General features: G+C 41.2%; 1 protein-coding gene and 1 pseudogene across 1 annotated transcript; one reads left to right on the top strand and one right to left on the bottom strand.

Annotated features, from left to right (window-relative positions):
• Nucleotides 1-4965: 4965 nt before the first annotated feature.
• On the bottom strand, nt 4966-22718 carry LOC147331402 (butyrophilin-like protein 10). The gene is made up of 4 exons (XM_086293673.1): nt 22631-22718; nt 13871-14206; nt 9758-10036; nt 4966-5096 (listed from the first exon to the last, which is right to left on the bottom strand). The coding sequence occupies exons 1-4, from the start codon at nt 22704-22706 to the stop codon at nt 4984-4986; spliced, it is 804 nt and encodes a 267-aa protein (XP_086149799.1). The 5' UTR covers nt 22707-22718; the 3' UTR covers nt 4966-4983.
• On the top strand, nt 15696-17027 carry LOC147331403 (E3 SUMO-protein ligase ZBED1-like; annotated as a pseudogene).
• Nucleotides 22719-23749: the final 1031 nt, after the last annotated feature.

Raw genomic sequence — 23749 nt, 5'->3', positions numbered from 1 at the left:
ACCGTTTAAACTTTTCCCCATACACTGAACAACAGGCAGGTAAGTGTCTTAAACTCTTAGCGTTTTTGTCACACTTTACTTTCTGAACCTTTTGTTCAGTTTCAGCAAGAGCTGGTTTTCTAAATTAACAGAGGCAATCCGACTTGGTTTGGCTGTGAAGAGTAGACCAGCACAGCTAAAAAGTCGTTCACACGCAGCAGAAGCAGGCAGAGCTGTGTTCAGTTTAAGAGAGAGGTTTTTGATACCTGAGAAGGAGTGCAGCAGCTCCATGGTGTCTGTGGCACAAGAAAGGTAACCATCAAGCTCAACTGCACTTTGCAGCCTTCTGGAGCTTGGTCTGGAGAGGAATTCATCTTCATCAGATGACTCTCTTTGCTGATCCTCACTCTCATGCTCCGTTGTTTCAAGATGTTGTTTGATGTATGTCAAGGCTGTAATTGCAAGTAGATAACACAATTTTGTTATTTAAATTTCAGTGATTATTCCTGAACACAAATTTAAAATCGGCAAATTCTCAAAAAGAATTGTTTAGTATTCAGGACAGACCATCAATAACTTACAATGTATTAGGTGAAATACTCACTTAGGCATGTGTTCAAATGTAAAAATACACAAAAATGGGATCACATGAATCCTTACCAGCCTCTGTTACATCTGCTCTGTCAGTCCAGGAAGTCTTGAACTTGGGTAAGAGGACTGCAGCTGCAGCCAACTCTGGATCCTCCATCATCGCTCCAAAACGCTTTTGAAGGCCATTTTGCAGGGCTCTGATGAGTGGCACGCATGTCTTGCTTGATGTCTCCAGCCTGCTAAGTTTGGACAGTAGTTGTTGGACTACTGGCAGGAGCCATCCCATAAAGGAAGTAGACTCAGACTGAAGGATGTTCGAAGCTTTCACCAGTGGCTTCGTGGTGGTATAGTACTCCCTTAGGAATGCAACTTCTGCAGGACTCAACCTGTAAGGCACAACAACAAAACCCACCATGACTATAACAGGGATCTTCTGATTTAATATTAAGAGTCTGCTCACATTTTTAACCATCCATTAAGGAAAATTCACAAAATTGGCAATTGGTAGGTGTCCAATTTTACTCACATTTTCACCTTGAACTCCTCACAAATACTCCTGATGGCATCTTCCCCCTTCTCATCAATGATGCGTATTATCCTTTCAATGGCAAGGTAGGTTGAATTCCATCGTGTTGCATTGGGACGAATGATCTGTAGCTCACACTTGTCCTCTACCACTTCATTAGCCAAATGAGATCGGCCAGTTTTGTTCCAAATGGCCTGGCATTTTGCAAAGGTTGCACGGGAGAGCCTCTTGTAGGTTTCATTCATGCTCTCTGCTAGGGCAGCATCAGATGTTGCCACAAGGTTTAGCAGGTGACATGCACATTGCTGATGAGGCGGGAGTTGATACTCCAAACCAGAGTCTTCATCAAGAATTGCACTTGCCTCATGGTAGTCCCTATGGTCAGTCAGGTCAATAGTTTCTGGGTCTGCTTCATCTTCAGCTTCATCTGCATCATTTTGTGCCCCAAACATATGGAAGGCCTTGACAAAGTTGGATCCCCTATCAGTTGTGGTTCTTACAACTTTGGCTCTAATCTTGTATTGGCAATGGATATCATCAAGCGCACCATCAAGCATGTCAAATGTGTGAGACCCTCTCGATCTTTTGCACGCTAGTGCTGCAGATCTTCTTTCCAGGGACTCTTCCTCTATCCAATGGCATGTGACTCCAAGGTAACTTTTCTGATGAGCTGACCAACAATCAGTAGTGGTAGCAACAAATTTGACTTTATCCAATGCTGCAACCAAAGTCATCTTCATGTGATCAGCAGCTTCATAGATTCTGGCATGGACAGTGGGTCTGGAGATGACTTTGGCTTGAAGTTGTAATGTGGTAACCAATTCTTTGAAAGATGGCTGTTCTACCACTGCAAATGGCTGTAGACCCTCACATATGAAATTGATGACAAGCTTGTCAACAGTTGCTTGTGGAACATGTTTGTTTGCAGCTCTCAACATCAGGTCTGGTAACTTGGCTTGTGTATTTGCTGAGAGCTTGTTTGGTGTGGCTGTGGACTTTCGCTTTTTTTTAAATATAGGCCAGCTGATTGTAGGCCTGTGAGTTTTAAATGACTACAAGTTTAATTTATTGTAATGACGGTGGTTATCCAAATAATAAGCTAAAACATTCCTACGAATTGTAGCTCAATTATGCATGCACACACACGTACGTTAGCTAGCTCCGTCTTATTTTAATATCAGGCTAACCAATGGCGGTGACAATATCTTAGCCAAACTAATAACCTTAACACACATGAAAAATAAGAAAGCAATATCATACACGTATAGTTGTAAAACCTCTTACCTCAATGTGTTTTTTTAGATTAGATGCTGAAGTCTTGTAAGCTGAAATGACTGTAGAGGTCAAACAAAGTTTGCACTGCATCTGTACGCTGTCTCCTTTTCTCCCTCTGTACACGAAAAATTCCTCCAGGTACGGCCACGGGCACGCGTCCTCCGTCTTTTCTACGTCATTTTCACGGTTGAAAGTGTTGTCCTCTGTCTCCATTTTGGCTTCTTTGTCTCCAAATCTTCCGTCTATAAAGTAGTTTATACTCCACCATTTAGCACCTCTAGACACCTGTGCCTGCTGCTGCAGCGGAGTTTATTCTTTGCTTATGTCTTAAATCGACGTGGTCGCGATCGCACGGCCTTATTGGCTGCAAAAATGCAGATGAAAGGTTTGAATAATAATTCAAATTGTGGGCGTACTCAGTAGCGACTTTTGATTTTATAAGTAGCGAAGTAGATTACATGGTGTAAGTTTTACTCAAGTATGAGTAAAATTACACACTTGAAAAATTACTCATAAAAGTACAAGTACCCAAAAAATCTACTTAATTACAGTAACGTGAGTATTTGTAATTCGTTACTTCCACCCCTGGTGGTGAGAGGGAAACATGAAGATGTCCTTACTGAATCATCAGAGCTGAACAGGTGATGGAGAAACAGGTTTACCTTTTAGGTGACATGAATGAGTTGAAGGGAAGTTATGAACTGTTTCTGAGAGACAAATAACACCAGGATCCTTTTCTAAGTAGCTTTTTGCAATTTATTGCTAATGCAATTACATGGCAAATTGACTTCCGAGGAAATTTTAGATGGCATCATCAGAAAGGTTGCCAAACCCTGACCTAATGTATATGCACAAGTCGAGGAGCATGTCAGGTTACATTTCACTGTGTGTTATACCTGTATAACTATGCATGTGACGAATAAAGAACCTTGTACCTTAAATATATTCTGCAGTACAGCGGTTCCTTGTTTATCGCAGGAGTTATGTTCTAAAAATAACCTGCAATAGGTGAAATCCGTGAAGGAGCCAACTTTATTTTTTAACCATCGTAGAAAATTAAGTCCAGTATTACAGAATGAAACCGAAGTCACCCGCGGCTGCCTTTTTCGGTGCAAAACGTTTCACTGACATTGGTGTGTTTGTTGGGGAGAAAACTTAGAGACATACAGTACAGCACTTCAGAGTCACACTGCTAGCGATCGAAGATTTGTGTAAATTTTACAAGCTGAAAGCATTCTGTACAGTACAGGAGACACAAGATGAGATTGATTGACATTGGTATACAGCCAATCCGTACACATGACACAATGCGCTGTTAAATAAAAGCATGCAAAACTGCACAAAAAAATCCGCAAAACAGTGATGCCGTGAAAGGTGAACCGTGTTATAGTGCGGGACCACTATAGCTCAAAAATGGAAGAAAACCGCAAATCAACATATGAACATTACCTGATGCCGTCGAAGTGAAGAAAAGTTGCAGATAGACCATTTCTAAGGTCAAATGGTGGCGAGTCCCAGATTTAAGTCCTAGGGGGGAACTCCCTGTGATTCTCTAACTAATCACACTAATCACGCCACGGTGTGAAAACGGATGTAGGTCACAATCGGCCAAGGTTTCGGGTGAACCCGCTTTGAAAGCTAGCCCCACCATATCATGTGACTTCATGTGACTTAGAACTGGAGAAACTTGTCTGATGAAAGGTAAAATGTCTTCAAGCAACTTAAAGAAGTCCAGACACTTTTCTTTCCAAGCTCTTTAAAATACCATGACCTGGATGACTGAGAACCTTCACAGATATTATTTACTGTTATTTATGCATGTGTTGGCTGTTGATGTGGTTTCCCTGCTGTATTGTTTTTGCTTGTTTTTTTTTTCAGCAGGTGATGAAGCAGATTTTCAGTGTTTTTTTCTCTCTCCCTCACTCTTTATCCCTCTTCTTCTCTTATTTTTCCTCCCTCTCCTTCTATCAACCTTCACTGTAACTTATCTTCTTTCTTCTTTTCTGACCCACGGTCTGGTCTGTTCTGATTGTAATAACTCAAAATCAAAAAATTCTAATAAAAATCTAATAAAATGTATATGAATATCAAGTGACCAGTATAGCAAAAAATGTAATCATCCACTTGGGAAAATAAATCTGTTGGGCATTTTTCTTGGTCTTCAGACAATAATTCTGTGGCAGTAAGGACAGACCCGACCACACTTCAGCACTTTTCATCTTTATTGACACTCAGTTGCTGTCACACTCTCAGTCGGCTGCAGCTCCGCAGCTCACAGCCTGACACATTCCAACAACAACAAGTACAACAGTCAGCACAGGCTTTTTAGCCAGCGAGGCATGATTGCAGATGCTGCTCACACATCTGCGCGCACACACACACACACACACACACACACACACACACACACACACACACACACACACACCTCATTTAAAGGTTGAGTCATGGTCAAGGTGAGGTGCTGTGACTTGTTTTAAACATATTCCCTGGCTGCTTGTAATCCTGCAGGAAGGAAAACAAAATTATTTTAAATAAATGTGGAAATGTTTAAGAATGTGATAAAGAATTTGTTATTGTCTGCTAATCATGATTGTTGAAATAACACATTATCAAAACTTACCGTTAATATAGTTACATACTCTAGTTCTAAGTAAATACAGGAGAACTAACACAAAAAGAACACAAAAGACAAAAGTAGCAATGACCCATCCAACAGGGAACTCTGAAACAGAAGAAAAAAACACTGATGTAACCCTCAGCCTGTGAAGGGATGTCATGAGCAGACCTCAGGTTTCAACAGCAAGCTCAGTGATGTCAACATGGATCTAACTTCCTGTTTTCTCCTGCGCGTCTCCACAGCTACCAGGCTGGTTTCTGCTATGAGCAGTGAGGATGATGATGCTGGAGCTTCCTCCATCAGAAGGATGTTTGAATCTTTGTGCTGTTGCTCAGAGACTCCTTCTTTCCTCTTGCTAAACCTCCATTCCTTAAAATTAATTCTAAGAAAATGTTTTTATTGCTCTGCTTTTACAGTGGGATACAAAAGTTTGGGCAACCTTGTTAATAGTCATTATTTTCCTGTATAAATCGATGGTTGTTACAATAAAACAATTACACACACACAGTGATATTTGAGAAGTGAAATGACATTTATTGGATTTACAGAAAGTGTGCAATAATTGTTTAAACAAAGTCAGGCAGGTGCATAAATTTGTGTACCACAAAAAAAAAAGAAAGAAATGAAATCAATATTTAGTAGATCCGCCTTATGCTTAAATTACAGCCTCTGAACGCTTCCTGTTGGTTCCAATTAAGGTCTGGATTGTGGCTGAAGGTATTTTGGACCATTCTGCTTTACAAAACATTATCTATATATATATATATATATATATATATATATATATATATATATATATATGTATATATATATATATATATGGAACAGAGGATCGCAAGTTCGATTCCTGCCTGGGGCGTCTGTATCCAGTAAGGGTCCTAAGGCTAGACCCCCTATGCTAAGCAAGCCTACCGCAGACATGAGCGAGACAGATAAATATGAAGGCATGCCGGCTCGGACGTCGCCCGGATCAACAAGGTCCGCGTCAGGTGTTGAGGAACCAGGGCACCCTGACGAAAAGTGGGCTACTGGAACAAGAAGGCATCGGTGGGCAAGGGACGAAAACAGGGCGTTGTTGGAATGCTACTACGCAAGTAACCCCGGCGGAAGGGGCTACATGAATAGGATGAGGGACCTATGGATTCTTCGATACCCAACATCCACAATGACGGCGAAACAACTAGTAGCTCAGTGTTCCAACATTCGAAAGAAGGGACTGCTCTCACAGCTAGAGATTGACGAGGTACAACACAAATGCTACGGCAAGGAGGAGTCAGGACGCCAGGTCAGGGGGGAGATATCATCACCCCCACCCGAGATTGGGTACATAGCCCCAAGTGCGATAGGAGAAGGATCGTTGAGTGCGAGAGGAGCTGACCTGAAAAATAGGATCATGGCCAAGCTTGAAACCTGGATCCCCCGTAGCCGGTTACCAAGATTACGCGAAGTACCCTCAGAAGGTCTGCTAGATGATGTTAATGCAGCACTACGGGCAATACCTACAACCACGATTACCGACACTAACAAGCTGATCTACAATACGGCAGCAGTGATCAGTGAGATGCTTGGCTACAAGTTGAACAGCCACAAGGGGCAGTACCCTCCATGGAGAAGGAGGCTAGAGGGCAAGATCAAAGTAGCACGGAGGGAGGTTAGCCAACTAACGGAGTTGCAGAAAGGTGCGACAAATAAGGTGCCTAAGAAATACAGCAAGCTGTCCATACCTGAGGCCTTGGAAACTGCCAAGCAAAGACTCACAGCCTTGGCCAGCCGCTTGAGGAGGTACACCAGAGAGATAGAAGGCAGGAGAATAAACCAGCTGTTCTCCACAGAACCAGCAAAGGTGTACTCTCAGTGGCAAGGGAACAATAAGAGAACAGCACCACCAAGGCTGGAGACGGAGCAATACTGGAAGAGCATATGGGAGAAGGATGCAACCCATAACGGCAATGCTCAGTGGCTAGTGGATCTGAGGGCAGACCACAGCGACCTCCCTGAACAGGGTCCAGTAACCATCACAGTGGCAGATATCCAAGAAAGGGTCTCCAGTATGAAGAGTTGGACAGCACCAGGGCCCGACATGGTTCACGCCTACTGGCTGAAGAAGCTGACTGCACTCCACGAGCGTCTGGCAGCACAAATGAACCAGCTGCTAGTTAACGAGAGACACCCGGAATGGCTAACTGAAGGCCGGACGGTCCTGATCCCCAAGGACCCCAAGAAGGGACCGGTCCCCTCCAACTACCGACCAATAACCTGCCTCAGTACTACATGGAAGCTCCTGTCAGGCATCATATCGGCTAAGATGAACAGGCACATGGGTCAATACATGAGCGGGACACAGAAAGGAATTGGCAAGAATACCAGAGGTGCAAAACACCAGCTACTGGTAGACAGAACAATCAGCCGAGACTGCAAGACCAGACTGACCAACCTGTGCACTGCCTGGATTGATTACAAGAAGGCCTATGACTCAATGCCCCACAGCTGGATACTGGAATGCCTAGAATTGTACAAGATCAATGGGACCCTAAGAGCCTTCATCAGGAACTCAATGGGGATGTGGCGTACAATACTAGAGGCCAACTCCAAGCCCATAGCACAAGTTACCATCAAGTGCGGGATCTACCAAGGAGATGCTCTGTCCCCACTGCTGTTCTGCATAGGCCTGAACCCCCTCAGTGAGATCATTAACAAGACTGGCTACGGATACCGACTACGGAACGGAGCAGTTGTCAGCCACCTCCTGTACATGGATGACATCAAGCTGTATGCCAAGAGTGAACGAGACATCGATTCACTGATCCACACTACCAGGCTATACAGCAATGACATTGGAATGTCGTTCGGACTGGAGAAGTGTAGTCGGATGGTAACAAAGAGAGGGAAGGTAGTCAGAACTGAGGGGATTGAACTACCAGAAGGCAACATTGCAGACATAGAGGACAGTTACAAGTACCTGGGGATCCCGCAGGCAAATGGGAACCATGAAGAGGCCGCTAGAAAGGCTGCAACCACCAAGTACCTGCAGAGGGTCAGGCAAGTCCTGAGGAGTCAGCTGAATGGTAAGAACAAGATCCGGGCCATCAACACGTACGCCCTGCCCGTGATCAGGTACCCTGCTGGGGTAATAGGCTGGCCAAAGGAGGAGATAGAAGCCACTGACATAAAGACAAGAAAGCTCCTTACCATGCATGGAGGGTTTCACCCCAAGTCCAGCACCCTGAGGCTGTACGCTAAGCGGAAGGAAGGGGGCCGGGGACTGGTGAGTGTCAGCACCACAGTCCAGGATGAGACAAGGAACATCCAAGAATACATTGGGAAGATGGCCCCAACTGACCGAGTGCTCAGTGAATACCTCAGGCAGCAGAAACCCAAGAAAGAGGAGGGAGACGAGGAACCATCATGGAAGGACAGGCCCCTGCACGGTATGTACCACCGGCAGATAGAGGAGGTGGCTGATATCCAGAAATCCTACCAGTGGCTGGACAAAGCTGGACTGAAAGACAGCACAGAGGCACTAATCATGGCAGCACAAGAACAAGCTCTGAGTACAAGATCCATAGAGGCTGGGGTCTATCACACCAGGCAAGACCCCAGGTGCAGGCTGTGTAAAGATGCCCCAGAGACAATCCAGCACATAACAGCAGGGTGCAAGATGCTAGCAGGCAAGGCATACATGGAACGCCATAACCAAGTGGCCGGCATAGTGTACAGGAACATCTGTGCCGAGTATAACCTAGAAGTCCCGAGGTCAAAATGGGAGATGCCCCCAAGGGTGGTGGAGAATGACCGAGCTAAGATCCTGTGGGACTTCCAGATACAGACGGACAAAATGGTGGTGGTTAACCAACCGGACATAGTGGTGGTAGAAAAACAGAAGAAGATGGCCGTAGTGATCGATGTAGCGGTTCCGAATGACAGCAATATCAGGAAGAAGGAACACGAGAAGCTGGAGAAATACCAAGGGCTCAGAGAAGAGCTCGAGAGGATGTGGAGGGTGAAGGTAACGGTGGTCCCCGTGGTAATCGGAGCACTAGGTGCGGTGACTCCCAAGCTAGGCGAGTGGCTCCAGCAGATCCCGGGAATAACATCGGAGATCTCTGTCCAGAAGAGCGCAGTCCTGGGAACAGCTAAGATACTGCGCAGGACCCTCAAGCTCCCAGGCCTCTGGTAGAGGACCCGAGCTTGAAGGATAAACCGCCCGCAGGGGCGCGCTGGGTGTTTTTTTTTTTTTTTTTTATACATATATATATATATATACATATGTATATATATATATATATATATGTATATATATATATATATATATATATATATATATATATATATATACACATACACATACACACTTACATTGACAGGTAAACCAGTGCAAACTAGCCAGATTGTGGATTTGAACCTGGTGGGACTGTCGATCAAAGACGCTGAAGATATCTACCTATTCGGAGAAGCTCACTCAGAATAACGCCTCTGAGCTCACTGTAGTTGTGAGTCTTTGAGCACAAGAACGACAACTGGGGTGATCGTGGCTACGAGTTACTTTTTGCTTCGGCTCCAGTGAATCTGTCTGCTGGAGTGTTTTATCACACACCTCTACTTTTTCACCTGAAAATTTTTTTCCAGACATCTGACTGCATGTCTTTATCGTTTCATTATTTATTTTTTTGTTTCTGTGCTGACATAATTTTTTGCATTCAGTCTGTGCACACATTTTTGAAAAACACTATTTTCTTAAAACATTTTAAGATTAAAATTTCACTCACCATTCAAACGCACATTGATTTCCGTATGTGCCTGATGCCAGATTTCCTTCTGTGTGGCGACACAGTGATAGCGGCCAGTCTTTTTCACAGTAGTTTTGAGGGTGATGAAGAAGCGCTCTCCTTTTTTAGAGACCTGTGGCTCCTCTGAAGGAATGGTTTGATTGTTACTGTTCCACCACTCCACTGTAGGTTTGGGGTAAGCACCCTTAACATCACACTTAAGGACTGCCCAGTCATTTGTTTGATCAAGATTTGTGACAGAAGGCTCTGGAGCTGCACCTGTGAACACATAATACATTGTATAAGAATATAATAAGAATGTAAACACATAATAGAAATATTGTAAAAGAAAAATGGCAGTAAATCAGTTCTTTTTGATGTTTGAAAACAAAGAAAAGAGTACTAACTCAACTCAGAGTTTTTACTCAACAATATTTTAGACTCACATGCAGACATTTATATAGAGAAAAGGTTTGGACTAAGGTTGTGCGATTGGACAAATATATCAACTATCGATGATAGGCTGAGCTTTTCACCGATCACAATTTATTTATTTGAGCAAGTTTGCTAACAACGTTGGTGGAAGCTAAGAGAAGCAGTCAACAGAAAAAAAAATAGGAAGGATTTCAGTGCTGTTTATAATTGTCATAAATACGAATATAAATAAATATTTGAACAACTGTAGAGGTTACAGAAAATATCAGCAAAAACAAAATGCAATCTCCAAAACAAATCCACACTTCTCTTAAAACATACAACTAGAACTGTTTTTTTTTTTTAAATTACACTGAGAGGGATAAGATACTTTATGTAGCTCATAAGCTAGTTTTCTACTCGGTTGAATAACTTGTAAGGAGTTCACGTATACACACGAGGAGGCAAATATCAGTGACGTCAACAAGCATGACTCACCTGCGATGATTCGGACCTTTAACTTTTTAAAACGCAGAGGTTGTATGCGACCCGGGTTTGCATGGAAATATTAATAAATAAACATACTGTATATTTTCATGACATGGACAACATAGACACGGAGACGTTATACGTCGTTTTAAAGCTCAGATATTTATCTTTCAGTAGATTCATGAACCCCAGTGAAGGATTACGACTTAAAAACACCCGCGTCTTAATTTACGGCAGTAAATAGTTCGTGACGTTCATTCTAGCTATTAGCATCACCATTAAAAAGCCGTTTATTGGACAAAAAACAGAGTTTAAAAGACAAACATGGGGTCGTTTAAAGAAAAAAACCCCCACAGATTAACTTCAGCTCGTTTCAGTTCAAGCGGAAGTAAAAACAACCTGAAAAAAAATGAAATTATTCTGTCAAAAAGTTTTATCGGAGCTAAGCAAACTAACAAAACTGGGATTTTAAAGCCAGTTTTAAGGAATTGTAAGATTACTTCACCAATCAAGTTTGGTATCGCTGAAATCCTTAAACCCCCACGAACATCAATAACCTATCAGCATCTGCCGCCGACCTGAAGCGACGCGCCCACGAGACCGTTATTCTAATCAGTCAAACAGAAAAATTAATCTTTACGCCAATCACACGGCTGTTTGATTGACAGCTATCATCATCCGATAGAAAGTTAACGCAGTGAAACCACGCTCCTTTTGAATCTGGAAAAATTACCTGTCTGACCACATATGGAAGTTAATGTAGTTAACCTCGCTGTTTCAATTGAACGAAAATAAATTATAGAAAACCAATTTTATCTGTCGAAAAAGACCCTATTAAAAATACTTAATTATTATTTTCGTTATTTAGCAGATGGTTTTTGTAGTTTAGTATTTACGAACGTTTGAACGGCAAAAAAATAAAATTAATCCTTATTATTTGTTAACTTTGGAGAGATTATTGTGGCGTTTTAAGGTAATTGATTAGACATGCTCTGCTTTGCACTTTGAACTAAACTGTAATATCTTACAGCTACTTCTATATGTCAGCCTGAAATTTGGTACATTTATTGTAGACAAATTGAAGAGGATAGCCTGCAAGTTTTAGCCTCTTAGCCCTTAGAATGACTGATTAACTGTATTTAACACTTGAAGTAAAGGGCTAAAAATATCAAGGCTTCAGTCATTTCCTGCATAATCCTCAAACAAATGATCTGTGTTAGAGCTAAAGGTAAAACTAACAGACTGTATTAAAGATCACAGATTTTACTTCACAGTGATGAAACAGGCAGGTATCAGATATTTATGGTTTGTAAATTATTAAAAAGTTTATTCTGGTAGTTACAGACATGCAGAAGTGCACATGCCTGTGAGAGGCTCTAACAAGTTAATATGGGCTCTGAAAGGGAAAAAAGCACAAATATTAGAGGTGACTGTGTAATTATCAATAGGCAGTCAGTTCAAACTTGAGAAAACAAATTCAGGAGTGTTAACCTGCTATATTAGACATATTGTTATAATCCCTAACTAAAAAAGGAAGGCAAAGTCACATAATCCATAAATGTCCTTATGTATATTATACAAAAGGCTGGTTTATGGTGGTGGATGTGTTATGACACAATCAGAAAACAATTTGAACAGCTGTCAGTCTGAAATTTCAGGTGAAGTCAGAATTTTTTCATTCACCTTTTACAGTCCTTAGCTTCCTGTCTGACAGACGCCAGGTGGTCAGACTGGGCAGCATCACCTCATCCCCCATCACACTGAACACTGGTGCTCCACAGGGGTGTGTACTGAGCCCTCTCCTGTACTCACTCTACACCTACGACTGCACAGCCACTAACAGCTCCAACATCATTGTGAAGTTTGCGGACGACACTACAGTGGTGGGTCTTATCACCAACGGTGATGAGACGGCTTACAGGGAGGAGGTCAGCGCCCTGACCCACTGGTGTCAAGACAACCATCTCACCCTCAACGTCGCAAAGACAAAGGAGTTGATAGTGGACTTCCGGACGTGCAGAGAAGTACACACCCCCATCACCATCAACGGCGCTGCTGTGGAGAGAGTGAGCAGCTTCCGGTTCCTTGGCGTACACCTGGCTGAGGATCTTACGTGGTCAGTACACACAAACAAAACAGTGAAGAAGGCGCAGCAGCGCCTCTTCTTTCTCAGGAGACTGAAAAGATTCGGCATGAGCCCCCGCATCCTCAGGACCTTCTATCGCTGTGCCATTGAGAGCATCCTCACTGGATGCATCACCACCTGGTATGGCAACAGCACCGCCTACAACTGCAAAGCTCTCCAGCGAGTAGTGCGGTGCTCTGAACGGATAATTGGAGGTGAGCTTCCCTCCCTCCAAGACATCTACAGGAAGCGGTGCCTGAGGAAAGCGGGGAGGATCATCAAGGACTCCAGTCACCCCAGCCATAAACTGTTCAGACTGCTTCCATCAGGAAGGAGGTTCTGCAGCATCCGGTCCCGTACCAGCAGACTGAGAGACAGCTTTTTCCATCAGGCCATCAGACTGCTGAACACGTCATAGACACCTCAGCTTCACTACTGGAACTTCAACATTATGCACTCCACACTGTATATAAATGCCACTTGTTTTGCACATATTCAACTCTGTATATTTTATATATTTTATTATTATTATTATTATTTTATTTTATTTTTTTACTATTTAATTTGTAAAAATGTGTATACACACACACACACACACACACACACACACACACACACACACACGTAGGAAAATATTTAGTATACACATCCAGAAATGCATACACTATTATATATTGTACATATATTTATTAGTTTCAGGTTGGCCATTCTTGTATTTTGCTCGTTTGTGTTGTTGTGTTTGCACATCTCTGTTGCTTGTGGGGCTCGCACACAAGAATTTCACTCGCATGTGCTGTGCCAGTGTGCCTGCACATGTGATGTGACAATAAAAAGTGATTTGATTTGATTTGATTTGCATTCACAGAGATTTATTTTGTTTAGTGAAGACTGAATGGATCTGAGGGCACCTCAGAGCTTAGATAAGTAGACAGGTGCAGGGGCAGCATGAACATGGGAAGGTCTCAGTTTTTTTCATTAGATATTGCAAATATCACTGCAGGTGTGCTGTGGGGGTGAGACCCTGCCAGATGTGCATGCTGACTGTTTCATCTGTAAGTAATCACCTGATTCATAACAGCACTCACCAACAGCAAGCTCAATGTGGAATCTTATACCACCGGACTGACTTTTTGGAAAAATACAGATATAGTTTCCTTTGTCCTCTAGTCTAGTGTCTGTTATTCTTATGGAGGCGTTGCCATGCTTCAGCTCTTCTGGAAAATGTGAGACTCGACCTTTGAACTCCACAGACTGATCTTCAAAGTCATTGTTATGATGTGTGCCATTATTGTATATGAACACCTGCTTTCCCTCTTTCTTCCAGTCAAACAGCATTGACTCAATGTTCTCATTGGTGCTGAGGGAACAGGGTAAAATGGCATCAGCATCTTCTTTCACCGTCACTCTGGTCACAGGTGTCCCTGAAAGACAAAACATTAATTAAACAGTGTGTTTTCATACAGATTGATGAGGACAGAAGGAAAAGTCAGGTATGAGTCAGGGACAGCTAACCAGAAGAAAGTTCACGCTTATTTTTTTTTATTAATCACGAACAACAAAAACCAATCCAAGTTCAACAAAAAAGAAAAACAGTCACAACATGAAATCGCAAACGTCGCAGTTTTTTGCTTTAGCTCCTCTTCACATTGTTCCTCTGTAGTCCACGCCTCACTGCACAGTGTGAGAGTAACTGGTTTAAACTGAGGCTGAAGGAGCTGAAGAGCTTGTTTCAGAGAGGATGGAGTCAGAGGCTGCACCAAGGCCCAGTCTGAGATAAACAAGGATCATTGTGAACTGTTAATCATGATAAACTGTTCCAGAAGTGTCCAAGAATCAAGTATGGAGCTGGAAATCAGTGTAATAGCTCACCTTTACTTCATGTACTACATTTCTGTTTACAGAAGTCAGTGTGAGGTCCATTAAAGAGGACTCTCTCTGAATATTGATTTTTGCTAATATTACTGCATCCACATGAGCTGTTACAGAAATGCTTCTCCCTTCTACCAACACACAGCTGAAGCACCCCCAAAACGAATCAAAGCACTCCCAAAGTTTTCTTACTTTTTTTGAGAATATTTGCTGTTTGTGTGACACACCACTAAAAATCTAAAAACCATACAGTACTTGGTTGAGACGTAATATTCTAACAACAAAATGGTTTGTTCCAGCTCGGCTTTCTCCTGCTCTGGCTCTAGCGCCCTTTCTGCCAGAGCGATGGTGGCTGAGATGCAGCTGGCTTAAAACAGGACATTTCAGCTGCATTTAACCTTCAGTTACTCTTTATATAGTTAGGTAGGAGTAGACCATGTTTCTTTTTAGCTGAAAACCATTACACCCAGGTAGGGATGCAAGAAAATATCGATACACCGAAATATCGCGAAATTTTGTGCAATGATACTGAATCGATATTCAAAATCAGTTTTATCAAGGTCTTCTACAGTTATCGAGGTCTCGCAATAACTGTAGAAGCGTCTAGATTGCCAAAACCAAAGAAGCAGAACAGTGGATGTGTGGCCAATTGTGCTAGCTAACTGATGATTGAAGAGGAGAGGATACAGCCGGCCCCAGCAGCTTTCGAATCTGATGTGTGAACTTATTTTGGATTTAGGACAAAAGAAGGCAGTAAAGACTATGACAAGAGCTATGCAGTCTGTAAAATCTGCACTGCCAGAGTCAAATATTCCGGTAACACAACAAATTTATGAACACACATGCCATAGCGACATAGCGTCAAATGCTAATTTTAAAATGAAACGAGGTGATCCCGCTCAACAGACAATTGAAGAAGTTAACTTTTCGAAACGCCCAGCAACTTCAACTTGTGCAACAAAAATAACGCAGTCAGTACTTGTTTTTATTTCCAAAGACATGCGCCCTCTGAGTGTTGTGGAGAATAAAGGATTTCGGAATATGATTAAAATGCTGGAGCCCTGTTACACCGTTCCTTCCCGACAACACATCACGGACATCGCTCTGCCAAAGTTGTACCACAAAGTCAAAGCAACAGTGCTGGACTCCCTGAGCTTGGCAGAGACAATTGCTTTGACATGCAAAGCAGAAACAGTGCCTCCTTCAGATACCAGCTCACAGGTTGATCATGGACGTAATTACAAGATGGAATAGCTCCTATGATATGATAGAATGATTTTTAGAACAGCAACCAGCCATCTGTGCAGCTCTTCTTTCTGCAGAAGTTAGGAAGAGTGAAAAAGAAATTTTCACATTGAGTCTGACATCACATGTGCAGAAGAAGTTGTCAGGGCACTCAAGCCTATGAAGGACGCCACCCTGGTGATGTCAGAGGAGAGCATGCCAACCCTGTCCATCATTGCTCCTCTTCATGCAAAGCTTGTGATTGGTGCACAAGAAAGTGTTGATGATACACCGACAGTAAGGGACATTAAGACTGCCATAGCAGAAGATCTGGGAAAGAGATATGTAAATGAGAGGGAGACACTATGGATGGCAGCTGTTGATCCTCAGTTTAAGGACCTGCCCTTCCTGTCTGAAGCAGAGACCAGTGAGACCTATTCCAGACTGTTGGACACTGAGGTGACTGTGATAAAGAAGGAAGAAAATGTAAGTAAATGAATGAATGAATTTATTTGGAAAATTCAACTGAAGTTATAAGCAAGTGAATAAATTTTATGTTATTTTTTAAGTATATTGATGACATTTGTCATCAAATATTAGTGCAGAACAGGGTGAATCTTGGATTTGAATTTTGACTTTCTGACAATATTACTATTTGAATTTAATGTTTTTCAGCAGCAAAAGAATAAGGAGACTGACAAACAGGTGGAGGAAGAGAATGCCACAGAGGAGGCTCATCACCCACATAACAAAGACAGCTTTGACTCCATCCCTCGGCCACCCCTAAAGAGACAGAGGACCTCATGTGCATTGGTGGACTTGCTCGGAGCTACGTTTGCCTCTACTAGTGACAATACTGCACCAAAATCAGAACATGATGTTGCTGCAGCTGAGATCAAGAGGTATAGAGATGAGACCCCTTTGCCTCTCACAGGAAATCCTCTCAGTTGGTGGAAGGACCATGAACAGGAATACCCTCAACTATCCAAAGTAGCAAGGAGTTTCCTATGCATTCCTGGAACAAGTGTCTCTGCAGAGAGAGTTTTCTCCTCTGCAGGAGACATAGTAAATGCACCAAGAAGTGTCCCGAGAGCTGACCATGTCGATCAGCTTGTATTCCTGCACAAAAATCTGGAAATTAAAAAATAAGCACTGAAAAAACACTATAACATGTAAAATCTCTGATATGAGAATGTTTGACATTTTGGTTGAGTCTCATAAGCACTTATTTAGATGAGTAAATTCCTTTTTTCAGGTTGTACTAAAAATGTTCCATTGATGGACACTGCAGAGCTGTACTTTATTTTACTTAATTGTAATAGCCCTTTACATTTTTTGTTAATGTTTACTTGGATGGATTCTTCAAGCAATTTCATTTTTGATTTATATTTGTTTATGTTAAGGTCACATAAAAAGTGCTTTGTTTTGATGCTCCATAGAGCAATTTTTGGATAAGTATTTTACAATCATAGTACTTAGCAAGTTAGACCTCAGTGTTACATTGTTTACTTTTTCATGTTAAAAAAAATACTTGATATTTCAGAGAGAGAGAGAGAGAGTGTTTTTGTTTCAGATAGCTCATGTCAAGCATTTAACAGTTTGGACTGTTTACTGTGAGTTTTCCTAATTAAAAATTTAGTCCTACTAAACACAAATATCGTCTGGCTTTTAGTATCGCAATATATTGTATCGTCTACCCTGTATTATGATAAATATTATATCGCCAGATTCTTGCCAATACAAATCCCTACACCCAGGTAACCTGCAGTGTTGAAAATGTGTTTTCCGAAGATGTTTGCTACCCTACAATCCGTCCTGCTCTGTAGTAAAATCAGCGACATTTGATCATCCTGCTGCTCCCATTGAAATTTATATAGCTTATTTAAAATCTAAAACTTTAAATTGTCCATAGCTTGCTGTTGTTGCCACCCTGTTTGAAATGGAATGAGAGAAGCTGCTTATTTTGTCATATGTGCATGTACCGATATCACACCCAAGGTACTAACTAGCTAACTGACTGGATGTGTGTGTGTGTGTGTGTGTGTGTGTGTGTGTGTGTGTGTGTGTGTGTGTGTGTGTGTGTGTGTGTACAGAGACAGCCAGGTTCATAATGGATATGAGGAAGTTTTTTCAGAAAAAAGGAGCCACATTCAGGTAAAAGTGTAAAATCAAATGATCCGTCAATCAAGAATAATGTTGGATCAGTGTTTCAATATTTATCTTTCATTAGATGTTCGTGTGGTTTGGTTATTTGCCTTTTGGTTGAAAGTACACTGAGAGAGGACTTTTTGTTAGTGATCTTAATAGTATTTTTTTTATATTAATTTAATTTGTCATCTAATTGAATACAATCTATTTGTGTATGATTGTCAGTCCAAAGAGGGAGAGAGGAAAGAGGGAACGTGAGGAGAAAGTACAAGGTCAGGAAGAACCAGGTAAGAAAACAGACAGGGAACAGTGACAGGCACAACAGAAACTGTTAAACTGACAAAGAGAAAAAACCTGATTTTACTCACACAATCTGGAAGTTGTGTTCTCCCTATATTAAAGCTGCTGTACAGAATCTGCAAAACAAACTGGGTTGAAACATTTTTATCCTCTTTAACAACATTCCAACATAACATTATCATTGATTGGGGAGATTAAAATTAATGATATATTTTTATGTGGTTCAGCCACAACTCTTCTAAAACCTCAGCCAGTAATAGGTCGGCCAACTTTTGGACCATCCAGTTGTCTGTATGACTGCTGCAGTACGTACATCACATTTGCACACAGAAAGAGCCAAACAGCCCTGGTGGAGTGAGGAGCTGTAAAGAGAAGCAGATGCTCTGTTTATATTCTAAAAATGTTTTAAGCTTCTTTCAAAGATTCTGTACTGCAGCTTTAAATGTTTTCCAAAAGCACACATACACTTATCAGTGTTTCTCAAACCTTTTACAGTGTGTACCACCTGATAAAAATGTTAAGCTCTCCTAAGTACCACTATGAAAGCATGAAACTCATAAATCTTACAACACAAAATTAGTATTATTAAATTAGTAAAATTAGTATCTGCAGTAAAGATCTTTTCATACATTCTACAACAGGCAAAGTTGCCTCCATTTTTATAATTTTTTATTAATATTTTGTACATTTCAAGGACTCTTCTGTTTTGGAAGTGTTTTTATGTGTCTGTATTATATTATACAGACACATTAAAAGTGAATCTCTGTCCAAAAAATGCGCTCAGTTTACTTTTTACTCACTGTGAGCATCATTCATTATTCTCACGCAGTAATTAATTAATTTTTTTTTATTCCAATCCATTCTTCTTTTGCAGCATTTAAATAACCTTTATCAGATTTGATGGTTTTGTTACATACAAAAATGTGTTTTGTTTTTCTTTCACAAATGTGGGGATTAAATTGTTAAAATGTACAAAACAGTGATGTTGTGTTTTGTGACAAGGCAGGCACAGAGAGACTTGATGACTTTAAGAATCTTATGATTCAATAAAGAAATTTGCAGACTTGCACAGAGATGGTAAAATTATGATGACTGATAACGGAGACGAAGACAACAGACGATGAGGACAGGGAGGAACAGGGGTTTAAATGCACCAAGGAGACAGTCAGAGGAACTCGGGACAACTGAAGACATTTAAGGATGCAGGGACTGACAGAGACAGGGAAGAAGTCTCACCATGATGTGTAAAGTTTATTTTTCCTGGCTGGAGCTGCTCAGCATCCCCAAAACTCTGATCCTAGAATCGCCTCTGGTAATGATACCAACAATTATCACAACAAAGAGGGGAAATACCTCCAACATACGCAAACATTTTACCAGACAGCCTGTAATTATTTTACATAAAAGTAATGTCTTCAATATGCTGCTTAGAAATGGTGGTGACAATCAGCCAATGAGACTCAATAAAGAATCAAATCAATAAGTGATATTGATAATGTAATCAGAACCGCGAAATTCATCAATTCCCATGAATATGTGACTGCGCAGTGTTTGTGTTGTTTTCAGATTTTTGATCTGCTCTATTGACAGAAAAAAAATCATGTCATGTTAGCTTTAAAACTCCACACAATAATTTGTGACCTTTACCAACACAATGTACCAGAGCAAACACTGCATCTCATATTCTCTCTCTCTCTGTCTCTCTCTCTCTCTCTCTCTCTCTCTCACACACACACACACACACACACACACACACACACACACACACACACACACACTCTATACTTAGGACTATCAAAGTTAACTCAGTAATGAAGCCTTTTAAAATTCCTTTTAATGCCTCTAATTCTTAGATGCGTGATTAAGAAAATCAAGTGCTACTTCAGCTTTTAAGCTCTGTCACATGGTTCTCTCAACAAGACCACTGCAGATGTGAACAGAGTTATCACTGTGGTACACAGAGCCTAGAATATCACTTGGTGATGTGAAGAACCTTCCGCCCACTCGTTAAAGGGAGACCATGCTGGACAGACCATTCTACAAGCAAGAGGCTTTCAGTCATAGCTTGATCTGATGAAGAGCAGCAATACAGGCCAGAGCCATCTATTTACACAGAAGACCATCCCAGCAGTGGTCCAAACATGAAACAGCACACAGTGAGATAGTTTGCACTTTGCACATAAGTACTTGGCAACAGGTGCCACATCTATGTGATGTGAGAGGTTGTTTTTGACTGTATGGGCATGTTTTTCAGAAGAAGTAAGCAGCCCTGTCATCTAAAAATATCAAAATGCTTTTCTGCTTGAACAACTGTCTCAGTGCAAAGAAAGAAAAGTAATGATGAGCATAAGCTCAAGTGTACTCCTAGCAGGTTTTATAAGCATGCAATACCTTTTACAGAATATTCTTTATAGTATGTGTTATGTATTGTATTGTTACACTAATGAGAAAACACACATGCATATAAAGTTGCGATAATGAAAAACATACATGGACTGTTTTCTTTACTCTTCCTGAGCACTCAAAGCATTTTATACAACTTGCTTAATTTACTTTCTCATTCAAGCATTTATTATTATTTATTATTAATATTTTTCTAAGGTATTGCTTTCTTTCCGTTTGATTGAAATACCAACCTTCTGGTTACTAGATGACGTGCTCTGCCTCCTAAGCTACAACCACCTCCAATTTATCTGGCACTGCCATGATGTCAAGAGCATTAGGAAATTTCAAAAAAATCTATATATTAATTTTTTAAAACAGAAAAAATAAATCTGTCAAATAATTGCAATTACATATTTTAATCAGTTGTTAGCCCTAAGTATTATAGTGTAATTATCAAAAATATCCAGTCAGACGCTTCACTTTGTGTGACGCTTTTTATCAGCACGATGGGCAATAACCCCAGTCAGAGCATCAGCTTTCCTGGAACCTTCTGGCATAATCTCAGCAACATAACAGGAAGTGTCCTTACAAAATAAAATCTTGGCAAATGGCAAATGAGATCATAAATAACTCAAGGTATGACTGCATATTATCAGCACAAGTGATAAGAACGTTTCAATCTCAAACATGACAGAACGGCTCAAATCCAAAGTTCTCGTCCTGCTCTCTGCTCGCGTTACTCTTTTCAGCGCCACTTAGCAGCATTTTAAATTATGTGTGGTAATGACTTTATAAGACTCTCACTGAAAAGATTACGTGTAGCATCATTGACATCAGGACACAGAAGGCGAGGTCCATCAAAATTGACTCTCTCTGCATGTTGACCTATTCTTATATAACTGCATCCGCTTGATGCAACAATTTTGGATGAACAACAGAGATCAATGTCAGGAGGTACAGGTAACATATTTCCCAGCATTCCCCTCTGCCATCAAAACTTTCCAGGAAAAGCCTCTATGTTAATGAGTGGAGTTAAAATCACAGAGCAAATATTTTTAAAAAGTAAAATTCAATTCACAAATGTTGGCTCCATAAAAAGAGTTAGGCATAATCATATAATACTTCTAGCTTTACCATGACTCCAGTAGCGTGGCTGTCTATTGTAATGTAGAAAACACTCTTTGATAGTGATTGCCTGAGCTGAAACTTGACTTTCTCTTGTTGTAAAGTTGTTATTATTTTTTAAGCCAACAAATCAATAAAGTATTCTGATTCTGATATCCATATATCATATTTCAGTTACCACAAAGATGCATCAAAGGGTTGATGAATACATTTCTGATTCATTGCAGAGATCTTCGCATTTTTTGTTTAAGAGGGAAATAAAGACAGGTTTAGTCACATCTGGACTGAGACAAAAAACAAACAAACAAACAAAACAACAAAAAAATCGACAACAATTGACACGTTTTGCTGCTGCAACTCTCAACTTTTCGCTTTTGTTTGTCTTTCTTTATGAAACACTACCTCTACACTATCTCTGTATTAGTAGAAACAGTGTATATGTGTTTCAAACTGAACATGAGGTTCATTGGGAAACAAATGTCACACAGTCTAAACAGAGACCAAAACAGATGCGTTTACAGGAAGCAGCGCACTGACAAAGACGCACACACGTACGTAAAACACATGCAAACGAAATAATAAGTTTCGCTAATAAATAACGATCAACACAGAAAACAACTCTGGTTTTTTCAATACTGAAATGCGGCTGCATTAAAAGCTGATGTCACAGGTGTAGACTCCGCAGTCATCCACCCACTAAAGCCGCAGCCTGAGCAGCGTTAAAGCTCCATCCGCTCCTGTGAAACGTGACTGCGCCTGCACACATGATCACTCTAAATCAGTGAGTTTCTTACCGGATTCAGCAGCAAACGTCCGTCCGGACAAAGTCAGGAAACAGAAGCTTAGAAACAGAAGTGGCAGAAGCTCCATGTCTGCACAAATCCTCAGAGGATCAAACGTTACAGGATCTCTTAAAAAGGGAGCTCGGAGCCACTCCTCCCAGCGCACTGACGCACAAAAAAGAAAGAAAGAAACATTCATTCTCCTTCTATTCTCTTAAAGCCGTAAGCTATAACTGCACTTCCGGTGTGATATGTGACAATATCAGCGACATTTAGCTCTAACATGTTTAATAACAGCGACAGTTACACAGAATCGCTGACAGCAGACAGATTAATGAGCAGAGATAACAGATTATTGTAACAGTTTATGTACAGGTTGAGGTAAAGAGAGAGGACACCCCATACTTCCAGAATCTGTAGCCTTTAAGGTCAAAGACGGCTTCATTTTTTTCACACTACCATCTCTATATCACACACACACACACAAGGAAAAAACAGACGTAAGTTAGTTGTAGTTATAATACTCTTCACATGCCTCATGGAAGCATGTCCTTTAGGAAAGAGGCCCAGAGGATGACCTGGGACACACTTCCACACTCCAGGAGATGATATCTTTTAGCTGGCCTTGGTGTCCACCTGGAGTACCTACATACCTGCTTTGAATGTTGTCTCCACAACTCAAACCTGCATAAGTGACCAAGGATGAAATTAGGGTGAAATTTGGACGGATCCATCCATCCATCTTCTTAACTGCTTGTCCATTTCAGAGACACCGTACAGAGATCCGTACAGCAGAACGCTGCTGCAGGATTGCTCTCCCCCCGCTTCAGGACACCTACACCAGGAGATGCCGGACTAGAGCAGCGCAGATACTGAAGGACCCGTCCCATCCTGGCAACAAACTGTTCCAACTTCTGCAATCTGGTAGAAGGTTCCGCATCTTCCGGGCAAGGACAGAGAGACTCAAGAGGAGCTTCTATCCCCAAGCCATCCATGCCCTAAACACACACACCCGCCCTCTCACATCATCTATAATTGACTGAGACAGGACTCTTCCAGACACTCTAAACCAAGGCACAATGTACATTTCAATTCCTTTAATTTTAAATATGTTCATATTGTCTATCCTGT

The sequence above is a fragment of the Aulonocara sp. 'chitande type north' Nkhata Bay genome, linkage group LG5 (assembly GCF_057382095.1).
Source record: "Aulonocara sp. 'chitande type north' Nkhata Bay isolate Kocher_YH1m ecotype deep benthic linkage group LG5, A_spYH_male_GT1.1, whole genome shotgun sequence".
NCBI lineage: Eukaryota > Metazoa > Chordata > Actinopteri > Cichliformes > Cichlidae > Aulonocara > Aulonocara sp. 'chitande type north' Nkhata Bay.
The sequence above is the reverse complement of the archived record's forward strand: the minus strand, read 5'-3'. Positions and strand labels throughout refer to the sequence as shown.